Raw genomic sequence first — 19,940 nt, 5'->3', positions numbered from 1 at the left:
TAAGTGCAATGCAATACATTTATAAGTCTGCTTATCACTTGGAAACTCATTGAAGGGGCTCTTCTCGAAAAGGGTTACTTTCTGTTATAGTGTCTTTGAGACAATAAAATATTACAAAAAAGTGTTTCTCGTCATGTGGCACACCTCTAGCACCCATGGCTTTCATTTCCTATAGTAGCACTCCGAAAAAAAACGGCTTATTTCGAAAGAACGCCACTTCTTAACTTTCAGGTCAATAGGGAACGTGACAGAAACTAAACTTAATTAAAGACTCAAATAAGCGGTTTAGCCAAGTGTCTATCTGAGCCCCCTTTACCGTGATAGAGAAGATACATATCTTATGGTGTTCTACTGCCTCTTAACAAACCTCCTGATGATGCAGAAGCACGGAATGCTGGTGATGCTGCCACTCGAACTGTAGCTTTTACTGCAGTTTGCACTGGTTGTGCTGCTGGAGCTGAAGTACGGAATGCTGGTGATGCTGCTGCTGGAACTGTAGGTGTTACTGCAGTTTGCACTGGTGGTGCTGCTGGAACTGGAGCACGGAATGCTAGTGAAGCTGGAGCTGATACTGAAGTTTGCAATGGTGGTGTTGCTGATTGTGGTGGAAAATAATTACAAGGATTGTTCCACCCGCTGGTCCGGTATAAAATAAAAGAAAGAGAAAGTACATTTAGGATTTTTAAGCTACCTTATTATAGGAAATTAACGCTCAATTAAAATCTCCATCGAAATCTCAAGTACCGCGGTCTTTTGGATTTCAGCCAAGATAGATTTTGAGTCATCATAATTTTTCTCTTCAAAAAAAACGAGACCTCCTCTGTTTTCTCTTTTAAAATTTCCAAATTTCATGAATTGCTTCACTCGACAACAATGGTCATTGGTATTTTCACAGCCTCTTTGAATTAGTAGGGATCTTTCGGTTTCTCTGAGATAACTTCTCCTGTAACTTTGGCACCATGTATTAGTCTCGTTAATTTCCCTCAAATTGAAATTCGACATCATTTTTTTGCGCTAATTTCCTTTACTGGGAAGTAATTTTCCTTCGAATCGCGTTAAGAGTGGTTTGCGGCCAATTTTGGCGCATAATATGTAGTGAATTGCTTGCATTGATACAATCCTCCGTAAAGCTGTAAAATTTCTTTCTTCTAAAACAAGTGATGACACCCGATGGCGAATTCAGGCAGCGTGAATTTCAAGGCGAGATCACCATAAATGGAGGTCCATGTTGTCTTCTTTCGGGACCCCTAAAGCTGTTCATTAATGGTATGAAACGAAGACGCGGAAAACCACTGACGGTAAATAGACTTGCAAGCCGTAAGAAAAGGTTCAGAAATCTGGAACTTTGTACAGTTAAAATGATTTGTAGTAAGCAACGACTCCTTCAACTTATGTCAAAACGTGGAGAATTGGACAAAACCGGAAAGTAAGCTTTACTTTGCTTGAAATTGTTTTAAAAAAAGGGTCATTAAGAGATAGGCTTATCAGATATTTAACCAGTACACAATATTTTTTTTAAATACAAAGCCGTTTCAGTTTTTTCAACGTTTTACTGGCGAATGGACGGGTTCAGTTATTATGTCAAAATGCGGTAAATCCGCTTTTATAGCGTTTTTTCTTTTTTGCTCTAGAAATAAAATAAGTCGGCCCCGCAGAAATTTTTACAGATTTAGTAATTACAATGTCTACTTAAAACTAGAAATATAGTTTCATTTCTAGAACCGATGTACTTTTAGAGAAATTCAAGAAAATCTGTTGCCAGTTTACCCATCAATTAAAATAGCCGAAACACTGTCTTCTTCATTGACCATTTATGTTATTCACAAATGATAAAACAAAAAGCCACATATATTTTTGTAAGGTCGAATAAATGTTTTAACTTTGGTGTACGTCTTAAGTTGTAGTGTATTAATAGACTTAAGGAATAATTTCTTACATTTGGCACCTTTTGCAGCTGGTTCTGAGTTGAAAATTAGATTTTGTGGTGCCAACAAACATCTGATCTTACCATGGCAACAGTGAGGTAAGGACTTTTTTTTAGGGCGCTATGGAACATACCCCCTGAAGATCTATCTGCATGCCAGATTTACGTGGGGGTCAAAAATTTCATTTCCAAATTTGTTTAATTTTATAAAGAAGTGTTTTTAACTTGTTTCCAGTAACACCTACATAACAGTAAACGCAATCATAATTACTTAGGCCCAACGAGCTCTCTAGAATCAATGTACCTTTGCCATTTGGTCTGAAATTTTTTCTCTTGTTATTCTTTACCGCGATGTACATTCCTGTTCTGTATTTTACATTAACCATTCCTATAAAAGTTTCAATGTTGAGGATTTACGCGACGTTCAAATATGAAATTTTGCGAGAATGAAAAAAAGTTAACTAAGTTGCAATCCTCAGTTAATAAAAACAAAACAAAAGCATATTTCAAGATGAAATCTTTACGTTGACCTGGGAGCGTAAACCAGAAATTCTGAAAATATTTCCAAAAGAGATTAGGCAAAGAACATTCGTAAAATAGGTCAAGAACCGTTTCTGATCCAGTTTAAAAAAAAATGCAGAGATCATTCGGGACATAAAATATTTTAGCTAGGCGATAGTTCATAAAAGTAATGTTGTTTAATACTTTGAATTGAAAGCTTCTAATATAAGTTTCAGGTGAAAGTGACTTTATATTCAGAAACGCTTTCGCAGCAGCTGGATTTCAAGACCAAAATCCTCTTTTAGTTTTATAAAGCTTCTGGAAGGTTTTGCTTTTTCGGACACCAATAAGTGATAAAACTGGTTACTTTTACTAGTTGATGGGTTAATTTTTTTCTCCACAAAAACGTTACAACAACCCTTTTTTTTTTTTTTGTTAAGATTCATAGTTTTCAGGTGGGCAGGAATCGCACTTACAAAATCTTTAAGTAACTGGTTTATATAGGCCTTCCAAGGCAATAAACCTTCCGAAAAAAGTTGACCAATAAAGGCCAGTCGCGATGCTTTAATTGAAGTTTCGATATAAATTAGATTAAGACCACCGTAATTGAGATCGTTAATTGCAGATAGTCGAGCTATTTTATCTGGTCCTTTCCATAAAGAAGTTATAAATGATGGTAGTGAATTTTTTTGATAAAGTCTTCAGAAGTTAACAAAATGGAACACACATACAGCATTTTTAGAAGGAGAAGTGGTTTGATAATTGTAACCTTGCCACACAGCGAGAGACCCTGGTAACTCCATAACTTTGTCTGCATTCGGATGTCTTTCAATTTGTCATAAAAGTTTTTCTGTAGTGTAAAGACAATCCCTAGGGCTTTAACGCTGTTGGACCAGTTTAGATCAAGAGGTGTCTCTGTGTTTTGTCTGAATGAACCAATCCACATGGCGTAAGTTTTGGAGAAACTGACCTTCAGGCCAGAGCAGGATTCAAATTTGTCAAGTAAGTGAAAAAGACGTTGAGTATACTCAAGACTAGGGACAAATAATTTCCTCCAAGTTTGCATTTCAACAGCCAGGACGACCATTTTAATGCATGATTTATGAGAATCCACTCTGAGTTATCTTTAAGTAACGCTTACTTGTGTCAACCCTTATTGTAACTTGATAGTTAGAATACACATAAATGTATGTCATCGATAAACGTAGGTAGCAATTTCATTTCTTTACAAATTTATTTGTTACCAAGAAAGAAGTAAAACATAACATCAGAGTATGTTTCATCTACGACCAAAAAAGGAGCCAGCTCCATATTGAATAAAAATTAACTCACGAGAAAACCCTGGAATCGACTACAACTACACAGTAAATCAACATACCTGTAAGAGGGTGACCTTCTGAACCTCCTAGATTTGATTCTAGATTCGTTTCTACTCTGTTCTTTGTTTTCCCTTTCATATTTATGCCTTCTAGAACAAATTATCACGAACAAGTTATAGACTGCAGTGAACTTAGAGAACTTAGAGGAACAAACAAATTCAGTATACCCAGGGTACCGGGTTTGCACTGTTTTAGATACTTTGTTCCTAAAACCTGGAACACTGTACCGGAAAATATTAAGTGGACTTCTGTTTTTAGAGATGTTGAATTATTACTTAGTACTTTGTCTTTTGTTAACACAAGCTGTAAATTTTGCTAATCTTGCTTTTTCTTAAAAATACTATTTTTTTTATGTATATGTAAGTATTCAAAGTATTCAAAGTGATATTAGCATAATATACTTATGCTGCGCTGAAATCCGAAGTCAAATAAAGTCTATGTATGTAGCTCAATAGTTATTATTCATATTATACTTAATTTTTATTGCAGTAGTCCTAAAGATGTACTTGCAATAATGACAATAAGCCTTGTCTGGTAATAGTAACTGTTAAGATTATTTTGACATTTGCTTTCTGAAGGCAAGATTCGGATCTAATTATAACCACGAAGCGATGAGTTCATTTACTTACAGTCAAAAAAAAGTTCCATTTATTAGCAAGCTCGCGCAAGTGCCTACCTTTTCTTCCCATGTCGTTTACGATCGGCTCCCATGCTACTGCAATAGAAAGGATTTGGAATGCAATCAGAAGAACTAGGATTAAGGTCCCGTTTATATGGAGAAAAGTTGTCCCGTGTAGAAGGGTCACTCGCCTACCCGAGCTACCCTGGACGAGCCAACTTTTCCTACATTTCCCTACAAAACTTGGCGAACCGTTTGCATGAGAAACAAAAAGTTGGCTCGGCTGGAAGGGTGACGTGCCCAGCCGAGTCACCCTTTTTCGAGGGTAGGGTCACCCTCCTAGCCGGGCCAACTTTTCTCCATATAAACACTTTGGCTCGCTTAGCCGGGTCAACTCCGTCAAGGCGAGACAATCAGAGCATGCGCGAGCGCTGTTGGTTCGGGCAAAGGGGTCAACATTTTTCTCATATAAACGCTCACTGAAGTTGACTCTGCTGGGAGGGTGACCCTCTTTCCCGGTACAACTTTTTTCTATATCAACGGGGCCTTAAGCTTACGTCTCAACAAAATACAAAAGTCTACCGAAGGAGTTATCAAACTTGATCAGTTTGAAATCAATCCCTTAGAATGCACGTAAATCCAGAAAAAATCGGGAAAATCGAGTCATAGTCAAGACGATAAACAGTGGATTGACGTAAAAATGATTATAAATGTTCTTTGGAGTACTTTAATAAATGCGTTATTTTAATTATTTGACCAATAACGGAAATATAAAATGCCATTATTCTATTTTTTCAGAAATATTCTTATTCCATTTTCCATTATTCCTATTCAACCCCCGAATAAGCGGCGGCAAACAATGAACAATTTATGCATCAGGAATGTAAATTAAAGTAGCGGCATCTGAATCAGTCATCGCGCAATCATGTGGCAGACCCGTGTCCAAATAAATGAATGTTTGCTTTATCAACAGAGTTGATAATTAAAAGTTTTGGCCACCGTGACCATAAAGAGATTCGGCTGCTGACGTTTCGAGCGTTAGCCGTTCGTCAGAGCGTAGCTGTAGCTATTTATTTTTACTGCACATGTGGGGTTATTTATTACCAATTTGCTAATTTTGTGAATTACTGTGCAAAGATCGTCATAACTAAGTAATCACCTTTATTTGTACGGTATGAGTATAGGCTAGACATAGCCTCTTGTTTAATTCATTGTGGGTTTTCCCAGAATTTCGGTTGTTTTGTTCTTTTTTGAAATATTGATCTTGTTACTTAAAAATTAAGTCAGAAAAATTACAATTTCGATTGGTCGAGAAACAATACTTATGATTCACTGTGTTCTGATTGGCTGCCATGTTTCAACAAGACCTCCGGTCAGAGGCTGGTTAGGAGTAAACAAAAACGGCGGAGACAAAGTGAGTTTATAGAGAGGACGAGTTTGCTTCTATGTTTCCATGATCACGGGACAGTAAGTTTGCTTCGGTGCCTTTTGGCCAGTATAGATCAATAATGAAATGAGACTGACTGAGAATTGATTTGTGGAATTGTCGAGATGTGCACATTTTTCGCTTTTGCGGTTTAACAAAAGCGACCTTTGCTCACACTACGTCAGCAATGCGGACCCGGACTTTACTACCGTTCTCGCTGAATGGCAACAGAAATCAATTATATGATCTGCTGTGATGTTTTTATGAGCGAATTTTAATAGAGTCCCAATGCGCTTAAATGGCATCAATAAAAATAGTGATAATTACGATCATAACAGTCATTCCTGTAAACCCGGCATTTCTGTGAACGAGTCATTCGATTGAACCTCCTTCATAGGAAGCATTTATGAGCAATATGAGTTTTTATGGAATTTATAAAACCAGGCATTCTTTTGTCTGCTTTAAGTAAACTAAGTTATAGTTTGTAAAAGCATTATATGATGTTGTTTGTCATACTTACGGAGTTTGTGAAGGTTGACCTGACCAATATTTTGGCATCTGAGCCATGCTATCCTTAATCTACGTGTCTAATGGTGTCTGAAAGTCAACAAAACGATTACAAATCAGAAGTCTTTTACTTTTGTTTCTCACTGACTTGCTATTTAGGGTCAAGCTTCACGTTCCATACGAAACGAAACGTTCTTTCTGATTTGTACTTCCAATTAGACGAATGAAAACACAAAAGAGGTTCGAATTGTGTCGTGTTCAACAAATTATAAGGAAACATGGCGCAATGACATTGACAAGCTCGAGGAAAAACCCCTAAATCTTACACGCTGCATTAAATTACAATCATGAGTACAATCCAAGCAGTTTCGATGCTTTTTCTTTCCAAAATTTTCATTCTGAAGAAAAATACGAAGTGGCTTATTAATTGTAAATTTATATATTCTACAAATATCGAATTTTGAACAACATGTTTGTGACCTGCCAGACACAAAGGATTCAAACGTGTTTTGACTGAGATAATCAATGGTGCAAGACACAAATATGTAAAGCCTGATTTCAACCTGATATAACTGAATGCATATTACCCTTGAAAGATGTTTTCATCTTAGTTCATCCCCACCTATGCGAGACGCAATTTATCGTATTTGCTGACTATTTAAAACCGGCAAAATCGTTCTAATAACCTCCGCCCAGAAACTATAGTATTCACCAAACAATGAGGTTATAAAAACTTTGCTCGCTTTTACGATAAGCCGCCGCCTCTGTCACGTTTTGATTTCATTTCATCCAGAGGACCAAACTCAAACTGCACTTTTTTTAACGATTTGATTCTGAACTGATTTCTCGCTAATTAAAACGAGCTACCATTGTAGCTCGATTACTTTCGATTTCACCAAAATTAAACTCAGCTTTGAGAGACTGAAAGCATTGAAAATCAGTTTAAATTGTTCGTAACCATCTTTAACCCGATATTTTTAATTCATATAATGATATTCCTGGTTAGTTACTTACCTTTTGTAGATATTTAATCACAGCCAAAGAAGCAAGTCGTACCACCGCCCTCAGACTCTTTGGCCAGCCGCTTGTCGCTTAGAGACACTGTGGGAAAGAAGTGGGAAATTGGGGGAACTGTAGCATGTGATGATGAAATTGGCGATCCTGTTCCACAACAAGATTGGAACGAAACTCAAATTTCTGAGAAAACCGATCATTTTTCTCAGAAATTTATCAGCAACTAAATTTAGAGGCAACCTTCAGAAACGTAATTAATGGATGACCGAATTCTAGCCTGCATAGTGGATTAGGCCCGGTTTAAACGGCTAATTTTACACGTGCCGAATCTAGTGCAAAATAAGGTGGCTGGTACTAGTTTCTTCTTGCGGGGACTAGGACACTATTGTACGTCACGCGATAAAGAGGCGCGAAAATTAAAAACAAATAAGCAAAACAAATATATGGCGGCGCGCGGCTTTTCTCGTGCTAGGTTACTTTTGTCCTGTTTTAAACGAAATTCGAGTACATCCGAGACTGTATTGGCTACTAATACGACCTGAGTTAATTCCTTATGTTCAAGACAAGTTGTTTCTGCAGTTTAATGTTAAGTTTGAAAGGCAAAACTGCGACCGATCGTGACGGAGATTGTGAGCACAAAATGCAATATGTTTATAAAATGAAGAACCGACATACTATTGCAAATTATCTCACTTGATCGTCTTAGCCACATTCTATGGTTTGTATTATTTTGTGTGCTCAACGGCTACTCTTACGACGACCTTTACAAACTTTACGCAACATTTGATAAAACTGACACTGGTCTCCATCCTGCCTAATCCTAAGTAACTTTTCTTATCCACATATCACATATGAGCAAAAATCTCGTTTAAATGCAAATGTACTTTGTAACTTAAGTCAAGATACTACAAATGTGGTGTTTACAGTTAAAAACTAAAAATAAATAAATAAATAATCAAAATTAATAAAATAAAACTAAAATAACAAATTGAATAAATAGGTAAACAAGCAGATAAAAAGTAGATGAGTAGAAATATGAGTCTATCTGTTTACAGAAATCACAGTTTCGCTAGATCACATCTAGATCAGACAGATCCACTACAGTCGGTCACTGTGACCAGTCCACCGACAACAATCATGATGTAGTTAACAAATAGATTTCATTTTGCCGTGTGTCTGTACTCTGATAACGCACAGATGACGCCAAAACGTGGTGAGAACGTGACTGATGTTCTTACCATGTTTTGACGTCCTCTGTGTGTTATCAGAGTACTGACCTACGGCAAAATGAAATCTATTTGTTTTATACAATATAATAACCAAGATTTTTGACCACATTTCGCGGAGTACCATGTTGAATAAGCCGAGTCTAAAACTTTCAAGCAAACTTAAAGACCATTTGTACACACGCATGCAGTTAAATTAGAGTATAATCCGAAATAATTTTATTAACAATATTTTCACAACCAACCTTTATTCCAGAAGGATTTTCTGCCCCCATAATATTACAGCATGTCAGTCGCTTCACTGTGATTTGTGATAGATAACTAGCCATTACCGGATTTCTTTCGGCGACAAATTTGGGCAATTGTGTAATTAGTAGTAATGAAACTGAATGCCTTCTACTCTATCATTCAATGATCATGAACTGCCAACGAAAATAATCGAGAGTACACAGCTCTCTCATCAGAGAAGATATGAGTGAGATCTTTCTAGATCCATTAATATTGAAGTTTAATTTAAACAACATCATAATAAATCAGCATGGTCATGCGGAAGGTGGGCAGGGTAATAGGGTCCTAAGGGAAGTGTTCCCTTTTGTCTGTATTAAAGGTCTTGATCGTCTAGTTACTTTTTATCGGTTCTCCATCAGCAATATACGACTCTGGAAACAAACTGACCGAGTCAATTTATAACTGAAGTTTGCGCTGTATCATTGAGCTGATTTATTTCAATGTTTTTTTTTTTTTATTAATTTAGATAAATTCAGTTTCATTGTTTAGGACCTCTGTTTTTTTCGTCTCTACGTTGCTTTATGAGGATTGCTATTGCTTTGTGTAAACGAGGTCCCTGCGAATAAACTTGTTCCTGCGACTCGTCGCATCGTGTAAACAGTACAGCCGGAATTAGTCACTGCAACCAGTCCCGTGACTGGACTAATCTTCTCGTGTGCGCCGTCCTTAATTCTGTTGTAGCAGTCTGAGGCCATCTGAATCTCAAGAGATGAAGCCTTTAAATCAAATCTTCCTTGCAAAAAGTCGCCCGTAATCATACAGCACCGGTACCTTACGGGTAATAATTATAATAATAATAATAATTATAATAATTAGTAGTATAGTAAATAATTAATTTCGGCGAACGCTTCGATCATCGCGAAAACCATAGATCGAAAAATATGACGATAGCTTCGATATATGTCGATATCGATTGACCTACCATATTTGTTTTGCATGGAGGATTTGTATTTGAAAATTGCCATGATATGAATATATTTCCCCAGAAAGAAAATATTAATCTTCCTATCGGTGTCTTTTGATAATCTCTACAAGTACGTTTCGCTTACAAACGAACCGTCGTTGTTGCCACCTCAACAAGTAATTCCTTTTAGCAGAACGGGAAATCCCTATATTTAAGGATAGTTGTGACGTCATGAAACCATTGTTCTCGAGGAAAATGGCGGACGCATCGCAAAATGAATGGAGTTCATTGTTCCCAGACTCTTCATGCCTAAATCAAGGACTTTTCATGAATAATACACGACGTATTTAGCTTTGCTGGGTTCGGTTGCCATATTGGAATTCCCTTGTGGCGATTTGAAAGGATTTTGCGATAATGTTCGTCCGTTAAACAGCGCGATGTAGGTCTGTTTTCGTTCCGTTTTTCAAGGTAGGTGAACAATATTTTCGTGTTCTTTTTGTATTCAAAGATTTTTTATGAAGTTCCAGATAATTTTCCTCGATTGTTGTATCGATAAACTTCTATCATGTTGAATGTGGGCATGGTAGACAACCTAGATTTTCGGTAGACAAATTTTGAAGTTCGAGGTCCCAAACACCGGTTCTGCGCCCCGTGATTCCATGTAGATCCTGTATATTGCACTGTTGTAATTTTTCGCAATTATACATGCTTACGGGTTTCTTCTTCTTTTTTTTTTTTTTTTGGTCCTATCAGGCTATGGAAATCCAAATCCAAAATATCACTTCACTGTGTCGAATTTCCGGCAGCAACATCGTGGATCAAACAAGGATTAGAGGAACGCGTTATGGAAGTAATCAGAGCACGATTTTCCAATGTTGAAGGGCACGAGCATATGGACATCAAGGTTAGAAGCAGAGGAGAAAAATATGACCAATGACACGTCTTTGGGTAGTTAGGGAAACAGGAAAGCTTTTCTCTTTTTTCTACTCCTTGTAACCTGGGAGCTCCTGGGGCATATTGAACTCTAAATGGTGAATCAGTGAGCAAGTACCTAACAAAATTGTTGCAATGTCGAGTAGTGGACTACTATCCACTTTAGTTGGAATGGTACTTGATTCATGCTACAGAAATCATAGTCCTAACATGTTTTGATTGGTCCTTGGACTTTAGTTTTTTTCTAAGTACCAAATCATTTCTTGCAGTAAATGTAATGCTTATATCAGTTATGAAAAACAATTAAGGCAGATTTCAACTTCAAGACCATTAAATAATGTGGTCTATAGTGGTCTATGTCACTATTCAGCGGGACACTGATGATTAATTTGTATTTTAATCTTGCAGGTACAACAGCAAGCTAAGACTATCAAGAATGCAAGACACGAATAGTGCAATTAAACTATAAACTGTGATGTGAAGTTCATTCAAAATGGAATAAATTTGTGCTCCTTTGTATTCTTGTGATGAGGAATGATTACATTAGCCTGCGTAGCAGTCGCTTCCATTTCCTTTTAGCCAAGCGGGGCAAGCGCGCGGGGGCATTGGGCAAAAGGAGCAAAAACACTAGGTGCGGGGGGGAGGGGCGGGGAAGGAAAGGAAACGCCTGCCGCTGAGCCCAGACATTTTACCGAACGCCGTTCGTCAGCGAACGGGAGGCAATGATGTATTACCATTGGTCAATCGTCTGTCAATCAAACTCATAGACCATGACAACAACCAGTTCCCGTTTATCAAAGATGAAAATTTGGCCGAAGCCGAAGAGAACTCTTTCGAGTGTCCTTTCGATTTCGAGTTTGCTTTGCTTCGAAAACGACTAAACTTCTTTCGCACGGAGATACGTTAATCCAGTAGAAACCGAAGCAAAGGACTGCTTTTAGAGCGAATGTCCATTTTAAACATCAAGCAAAATCAAGAATTCTCGGTCACGCTCAAAATATAGTTTTTATTGCGCTTTGGTTTGTTCGTAGGTTTTATCGTCTCAACAAACATGGAGTACGTGTAGTTCGTTTTTCGAAATCCCGCCGGAATATGTAATAATGTAACAACATTATTTTGTTCTGGCTGTCGGCGGTCTCAAAGACATGAAACGGCTGGAAGCAGAATTGGCTGGGCTGAAAGCTTATTTCGCATACAAACAAAGAAATTTTTATTCAAACACCTTAATCAGAAATAGAATGAGGAGGCTTTAAGTCAATAAATCGCAGGAAAATTCCAGTTCTAACCACAATCTGAAAAGGTAGTTTTCAATATTTAGAACGACTTTGTATTTCCCGGTACGCGAAAAACAATTTTATCCTGGAAACGCGAGGAAGTATTTAGCCATGTGAGACAAGCTCATTCTGTCTGTAATTCCGGCTGTTAAGCAAATGAGTTGATGTTTTAAAACATAACATAAAATTTGTCTTGAGTAATTTTATCTACGCTTTGTTTGAGCGACGTAAAGTTTGAGAAAATCTTCTAAAATACTGCATCTTGGAGATTCTGTTTTCGCTGAGATTTATCAGAAGTTAAAAATGATTGGTTCTCTTGTGACATTTGACGTGACAGTGTAGGCCCCAAAGGAACGAAGCCATTTTGGGGGCGTTCGGTAAAATGTCTAGGCTCAGCGGCAGGCGTTTCCTTTCCTTCCCCGCTTCTACTGTTTTTGCTCCTTTTGCCCAATGCCCTCGCGCCTTTGCCCCGCTTGGCTGAAAGGAAAGGGAAACGACTGCTACGCAGGCTATGATTACATTATCCGTATAAGTCGATGGGTGGTATTCATAACTGCTTTGTGTGATTCCAGGAGGTATCCTTACTCACCCTGCATAAGGTCATTACAAATTCTGCGCCAAAACTCTCAAAAGGAAAGTATGAAGCTAAACAGGAGCCCATTTAGATAAACTTTTGTCTTTCGTAGAAACCCTATGAGTCAAACTTTGCCTGTATCTTTCAATTTTTAGAATGCTACTGGATTCCTGTACACTCTTTAACACATCAGTGAAAACAATATAGTTTGGTGGAGAATCAATAGTTTCTAAATTAGTCATAACTACTTGCGAGGTCTCTGGCCATATTTACAGTTCAGGTAAATTGATTTTGTGAGTTGTAAAACAAAAAATGGCAATACTGTACAGCATTATCTGTCAGATCTTTTAATGAAGATTTATATATTATTCTGTCTGAGAGAGAAAATAAATACTGGATGTTAGTTGATCTTGCCAATCATAGAGGATTTATTTCAATTCCTGGTTCTGTACAGACAGACTAATAAAAGTCCGTAACTGTACAATTATTACTTATAGTAATAATAAAATATTATTCCAAATTTTTAGTTGTCCACATTTTTTAATATGAGCTTATTTTTAACAAACACCAATGTAAAACAGCTATATATACTTATATATAAGAGTCATCATCACATCGATAGAAATACTGAAAACATGCACCGTGACAGTGTAATTGCTTACCGCTTCCAAGCTCCTGTTTCAAAGTACATTCGGAAGGATTTCACTAAATCATGTTGCCTGAATTCACGTTGCTTGTCTTTGAAAGATTTTGCTCTCTGTGAGAGATGTAATGTTCAGCGCGCGTAATGACCCTAGAATCGAAAACCCCGAGTCCTTGATCGCGACGAAATACACTCTGTCTTTTTTATAAGAACGTCTAATTTTGGAGCTGAGGCTGAACGTTCTTATATTTTTTTGCGATTTGAGGCTGAAAACGTTCTTAAGATGTTCTTAAATTACATGGTATACACTACATGTATTTCAGTAAATCAAGCATTGGCTGCTGAGATATGGTATCAAGAACTGCTGATTATGACAAACCGAGATGTGTGTCACCATTGTTAATGTTATACGAAACATGCACTTTGGTTAATTTACATTTGTTACCTTGATTTTATGTACAGATTAGCAAAATAAAAACGTTCTTAATCGACTCTCAGCCTGAGGAACGTTCTTAATACGTTCTTAAAATTTTGGTTAATCTCAGCCTCAACGTTCTTATAAAAAAGGTTCTTATAAAAAAAAAAACAGAGTGTATACGGAAAGTACGCGTTTTTGTATTCACTGGATGATTTCGTTATTGTCTAACACTGTAACACATCCAACATTCTCACTTTAAGTTTGGTTTCCTAAAATAATAGCTTTTTTCCTCGAAAGAAGGCAATACTTTAGCACTCGAAGCTCGCAAAAAATCTTCCCTTCGTCCGCCATTTTGAAAATGCTGGTTTGCTTTGGCTTTGTTTTGACACATGATATACATATTCTAACAAGGATTCTCATTGGCTGAAATGTGAGTACCGCCTATCCTTACATATAGGGATTTCCCGAACTGTTTAGTTGATTATTCGAGGCGTTTCACAACCGGAACCTGGAAGCAGACTTCAGTGAGCGAAGTCGTGAGTTTGTACCGCCTACTAGTATACAATTGAGTGGTGATGCTCTGTTGAATTGATATCGAATTATATTAAGCGTTCGCTCGGTTCCTCGAGTCAGTCTAGAATTATTTTTTCTTGGAGTCCATTGTTTAGCTGACCATACTCATGGCCTTAATTCAACGGCTTGGTTTTTCCAATTTATTGGCTCGATATGCTTCTTCATAATAAGCTATGACAAGTTTTATTGATGCCTTAACATTTAACACTGCAGACTTAATGATATAGTGTGTGTGCGGATGACGTCACAAAATTACTGGCGGCCATGTTGGAGGACTTACGTAATCAAAATGGCGACTGAAACAACAGGGGTTGAGCCTCTGATGCTCTCAAATTATAGCGAAAATCTTGAAGGCAAGGTAAAATATAGGTATCTCGATAAAATTTCTGAGATTGGTATAGATCCGCTTCTCATCCCAGCTAAAACGTTGAGCGAGAAATGCCTTCCACCAGTTGAATCCATGGATTTAAAACTTACTTTCGTATCTTGTGCTCGATACTAGATTTATTCCAACGCACAATTTAAAGCTTACAGAAGCCTTCAATCTTACAACCAGATGGTTAGTGGCTTCATTTCCAGTGTCCTTGGATGTATGATTAACAAAAGGTTTGTGGTGTTGGCCAAAGTAAGACATTCGCAGAGACTGAATGAACCACTAGTGCAATTGTGGATTATAACGAACGAATAAGGTACTGTGATGTCAGCACATTGTGCAGGGTGTATGGCTGGCCTGGGTGAGTGTTGCTCACATATAGCAAGTGTACTATTCTATCTTGAAGTTGTCACCAGACAAAACGGAAGGTTAGCGTGTACGCAGGTTAAGTGTGGCTGGATTTTGCCAAGTTATGTTGAAAAGGCTGATTACGCCAGAGTTAATGACATCAACTTTTCCTCAGCAAGAAAACTGAAGGCAGCCTGGAGAAGTCTTTAAACGATCTTAGTTTGTGCGGCAAGAATGATAACAGTGATCAATCCTCTACAGGGATAAAAGAATCACCTACAGTACAGGGGTCAGTGCAGCAACCAACTAAGGATGAACTTGGACAGTTGTACAGTTCTCTCAATGAATGCAAAGTCAAACCTGTTTGTCTAAGTTTAGTAGAAACATATGCAGATGAATTTATTTCAAAACGAGAGGGATACCATCTATCCGAGATTTATTTGATGAGAAATACATAAACCTTAATTATACTGAGCTACTAGAACAGTGCTACAAAGTTGAAATAAGCCTCACAAATGAGCGAATAGAAATGATTGAAAAAGAAACCATAAACCAAGCAAAAAGCAGTGCTTTCTATCATCACAGGGTTGGACGAATTGGTGCATCTGAATGGCATGCAGCATGTCACACTGATCCTGCACAGCCATCACAATCTCTTATCAAAACAATTTGTTATCCCGACGTGTTTAACTTCCCTTCTGCAGCTACAAGGCATGGCTGCAAACATGAAGAGTTGGTAACAGTGGCAATCGCTGAATATGAAAAGCAGATGAAGGCAAAACATAACAACTTTAAAGCAGTCAAGTGTGGTACATTCATAAACAAAGATTACCCATTTTTGCATGCCAAGATTGGAGGGCACAGATTCACTAATGCAGAACATACCCTGATGATTCTATCAATCAAAGGGGTTTCCTTCTCTTCTTTTTTCCTGCATGTGAGGTAATCTGTAGGTAATGTACTTTGCAAAATAGTGTATTTTTGTCTCAAAACTCCAATCACCCTTTCCACGTGTATTCGTACGTTTGCAATTTTTCTTGTCTTCTCCACATCGATTGGATCTAACTGACTTTTCCCTTTGGTAAAAGCAGGGATATTTAAGCTTGCCTGGTAGTACCATACGCTTTCATGGACAGTGAACCCTCTGTCTGCAAGAACTAAGTCTCCAGGCAACAAGTTTGTAAGGAAACCAGAGTTTTCAGTTACAAACTTATCTGATGCCCTACCACCCCATGCTTTACTGACAAATGAAATTGATCCTTGGGGGGTAATGCCAATGAGCACCTTAACGGTGTTGTGGTGCTTATAATTAGAAAATGTTTGTGCCCTTGCCAGCAAATTGGTAGGCCTGTCAATGAAAATTTCAAAACAGTCGATAATCACAGTTGTTTTTAGACCAAATGCATCTATGAAACATTTCGGCATGGTTTTCTGAAGGTCTTTGCGCTCAGGCCACACTATCAAAGGAGACAAGCGAATATCCATTACCTCGATCCATGAATTGAAGACTCTTGAAACAACAAATCGAGATACACCAAACCGATAGGCGAGATCCTGGTGAGGTACGTTTAGCCGTAATTTCATAAGGACCATAACAAATTCTTGAAACTTGCTTAAGCGAGCACGGGAGAATTGCCTAGTTGCGTGAGGAGCAATAAAGGAAAATGTTTTTATCAAAATCTCGTATGAAGGCAATCCAGTGTAAAATTTGACCTTGTCATCATCATTACAAAAATACTCTTCATCATAAACTTGTCCTGGCGCCCCCTGCCGACCAGCTAGACAGGCAGATTCGTCTGTATTTGTGGCAACATGTTTTAATTTTAACTCTCTCATATCACCTGTAACATCTTCGATGTCATCAATTAACGCTTCAACTGGCTCGCTAGCCTCCTCCAGTTTCATAACTTTCACTTTTTCCTTTTCTTCTCTTTCGGCTTTACGTTTTCTGCGCTCCTTGATTCTGGCACTACGCTCCAGATTAGCTTGTGATTTTGCTGTTTCGTCGATTGATTTTTTCTCGTGACCAAGGTGCCCAGTTGAGATCCAATCGGGATTGAATCTATCCCAAAGTTGGGCTGCTCTGCCACTGATAAAATGTTTCCCACAAACTCTGTCGTTTTCTAAAATCTTTTCTGTCAAGTCATCTCTGCTGATTGCCGCTAACCAAAGAGTACGTCTTTCTGATGACAATCTTTCCGTTTGTTCTCCTTGGTTTGTTAAAACTTTCGGAACACGGCAAAACGCTACATTCGGACACTTGTCGCTTTTGTTCCCACAACCAACAATTAAACAAAACGACGGCATTATATCAACAAGACCAATTCACACTCTAGTTTGATCGTTCGAAGGCGGCTTGCACTGACGCGCGTGGATCAAGGCAATTTTTCTCATAGAAACCATTTAAATTCGAATAAAAAAATCCAGGCAGACAAATTGTAGCGTGCAATCAATGAACCGAGACAAATCGCGCAGAGATACGCCGTGAGACTGGTAGATTTTACAATTTTTCGTCATGATTTCTTCACTCGTAGTCATGTCGAAAATGAAAATGATCCCAATTTATAAGAAACTGTTGCACTAACACCAATTTTTATTAGTTTCACCGATTTTCAACACCGGGATCGTGTTTTCAAATTTAAAAGTAATCGGGCCGACAAAACAAAGTGAGCGGAATAATCGGTTTTAGAAATTGAAAAAAATGGGGCTCAAAAAATCGATATAAAGGGGCTTTGTGGTTGAAATATACCTTAAATGACAAAAGGGCACTGTAAATTAGCTACCTTTCCGATTTTAATTCACAAGGAAGGAAAGGAAAATGCGAGGTATATCTTGAAAGCACTTGCGATGCCCGCACTCTGAGTGGTAAACACATGGAAAACCCATCAAAGTGGTCCTCCAACATGGTGGACGGTAAATCAAGGGTCACGTGTCCGCACACACACTATAATTAATTTCAGAGAAAATGACGTCATGCCTGTCACTGGCAAGGGAAAAACCCCCAAATTGGCCGCAATATCAAATTTGCATAAATGAACTCCATCAGGTAAAACAAAATAGTGTCACAGTCACGAAAAGTCCATTTTCCTTCCTGTTAACTACCAAATTAATTAAAAAATCCATGTGAGTAACTCGACTGGTATTTTTTGTTTCGATGGCGAGATATATAAAGCCAAGAGCAAGCGTGTGATAAAGGGAATCCTAAACTTACAACGACTAGCAAACGCCAATAAAATGTTTATTTTTTTAACGATATTCAACAGCGCACAAAAGTCCTCAGACATAAAAATGAAAATGAAATATTAAAGTCTTTTACTTTTCCTTCTCACTGACTTGTTATTTAGGGTCAAGCTTCACTTTCCATGCGAAAACAAACGTTCTTTCCAACTAGTGGAAACAACGCAAAGAGATTCGCATTGTGTCGTGTTCAACAAATTATAAGGAAACATGATGGCACAATGCCACTGTCCAAACAGTTTCGATTTTTTTTATGCTATTCCTTTTCAAAAATATTCAAACTGAAGATAAAATACGAGATGGCCTATTAACTGTAGATTTATATTTTCTACAAATACCGGATTTTGAACAACACGTTTGCGACGTGCCAGACGCAAAGGATTCAACTGTGTTCTTACCAGCTGAGATAATCAATGGTGCAAGACACCGCATTTGCAACCTGATAACATCCTGATATAACTGAATGCATATTAGACTAACAGATGTTTTCATCTTAGTTCATTCCTACCTATGCGTTACTCAATTTACCGTACTGACTAACCCCGACAGAATTACTCCAGTTAAATTACTTCCGCCCTGAAACTACGTACATCATAACATTCAACAAACAATGAGGTTATAAAACCTTTGCAAGCTTTTACGATTAAGCGCATCTGTCAAGGGGTGCGTTTGATTTCTTTCAACCAGAGGACTACATTCAAACCGCATATTTTGTCTTAATTCTGGACTGTATTACCCACTAAACTAGTTCGACAGCGCACGCAATTTGCTTTTGATTTCCCGATAACTGAATTCAGCTTTGAGCGACTGAAAGCAGTGAAAATGAGTTTTAATTGCTCGTAACCATGTTTAACCTCGATGTTTTGGAATTTTAAGTCATATCGTGGTTAGTTACTTACCTTTTGTAGATATTTAATCATAGACACAGCCAAAGAGTTCCAATAGCACGACGAATCGCTAAAACAATCAGACGATCTTCAATTCAAGGAAGTCGTAACGAGCCCTCAGACTCTTTGGCCAGCCGCTTCTTGCCTGGAGACAGTCTCGTACCCCTGCAATCTCGTACCCAGAGTCTTCAGGCTTTTTGGTCAGCGGGGCAACGCCGGGAAGACTCTGGAGACATCGAAAAAATTCAATTTTTTTGATTGGCTGTCCCGTAACGGTTTCCATTGTTTTACCGCAGAAATCCTGCGGTGATAAAATTTGGTGTCCCCAGAGTCTTCCCGGCGTTGCCCCGCTGACCAAAAAGCCTGAAGACTCTGTGTACGAGATTGGTACCCCTGCGGCTACAGCGGAGAAAGTGGGGAGGACTGTTGGAACTATGAAGGAATTGGCCCGTTCAATTATAAGATTGGGACCGGGAGTCAAATTTCTAACAAAACAGGTCGGAATCTCAGAAATTTGTCGGCAACTAATTTTAGAAGCAATCTTTTGAAACTTAGTAGATGATTGAATTCTAGCATGCATAGTGGATTACATTGTCACTGGATTCTAAAATGGTCGCGGAAGTAGGGAAGGTTTGCTGTGTAAGACAGTTAGGACGACTCAAAGCACATTTCCAACACGGATTTTATCGATTCTCAAAGAGGAATTTGACCAAATTGTAAGGGACCAAAGCCACAAGCTCCATGATCTGCTGCCGCCACGCAATGAGTCTACTTATTGCACCCGTAGCCAGAGATACTTTAAACTACCGATTTGTAAGACAAATAGGTTAAAAAACACTTTTATTATGGCGAACAGTTTTGATTATTTGTAGTAATATTAATAATTAGTAGT

General features: G+C 38.1%; 2 protein-coding genes across 3 annotated transcripts in view; both read right to left on the bottom strand.

Annotated features, from left to right (window-relative positions):
• LOC146448692 (uncharacterized) overlaps window positions 1-19,177 on the bottom strand; it is a 29,183-nt gene extending 10,006 nt beyond the window's left edge. Inside the window, exons 1-6 of one of the 2 annotated variants that reach the window (XM_085102400.1) lie at window positions 19,061-19,177; window positions 7,371-7,457; window positions 6,370-6,446; window positions 4,481-4,519; window positions 3,804-3,893; window positions 368-636 (exon numbers count right to left, since the gene is read on the bottom strand). In XM_085102400.1, coding sequence (XP_084958526.1) covers window positions 368-636; window positions 3,804-3,893; window positions 4,481-4,519; window positions 6,370-6,416 — 445 coding nt within the window. In that variant the 5' untranslated portion in view covers window positions 6,417-6,446; window positions 7,371-7,457; window positions 19,061-19,177. The remainder of the gene's footprint in view (window positions 1-367; window positions 637-3,803; window positions 3,894-4,480; window positions 4,520-6,369; window positions 6,447-7,370; window positions 7,458-19,060) is intronic. The other variant, XM_085102401.1, reaches the window with a different exon arrangement.
• LOC146448693 (uncharacterized) lies at window positions 15,753-17,231 on the bottom strand. Its single transcript, XM_085102397.1, has one exon. The coding sequence runs from the start codon at window positions 17,229-17,231 to the stop codon at window positions 15,753-15,755; it is 1,479 nt and encodes a 492-aa protein (XP_084958523.1).
• Window positions 19,178-19,940: the final 763 nt, after the last annotated feature.

The sequence above is a fragment of the Pavona decussata genome, unplaced genomic scaffold (genome assembly GCF_977016875.1).
Source record: "Pavona decussata unplaced genomic scaffold, jaPavDecu1.1 SCAFFOLD_835, whole genome shotgun sequence".
NCBI classification, from domain to species: domain Eukaryota; kingdom Metazoa; phylum Cnidaria; class Anthozoa; order Scleractinia; family Agariciidae; genus Pavona; species Pavona decussata.
The sequence above is the reverse complement of the archived record's forward strand: the minus strand, read 5'-3'. Positions and strand labels throughout refer to the sequence as shown.

What these genes read in the sequence shown, in the direction of transcription:
- LOC146448693 (XM_085102397.1), bottom strand. Translation starts at nt 17,231, where the DNA reads ATGCCGTCGTTTTGTTTAATTGTTGGTTGTGGGAACAAAAGCGACAAG.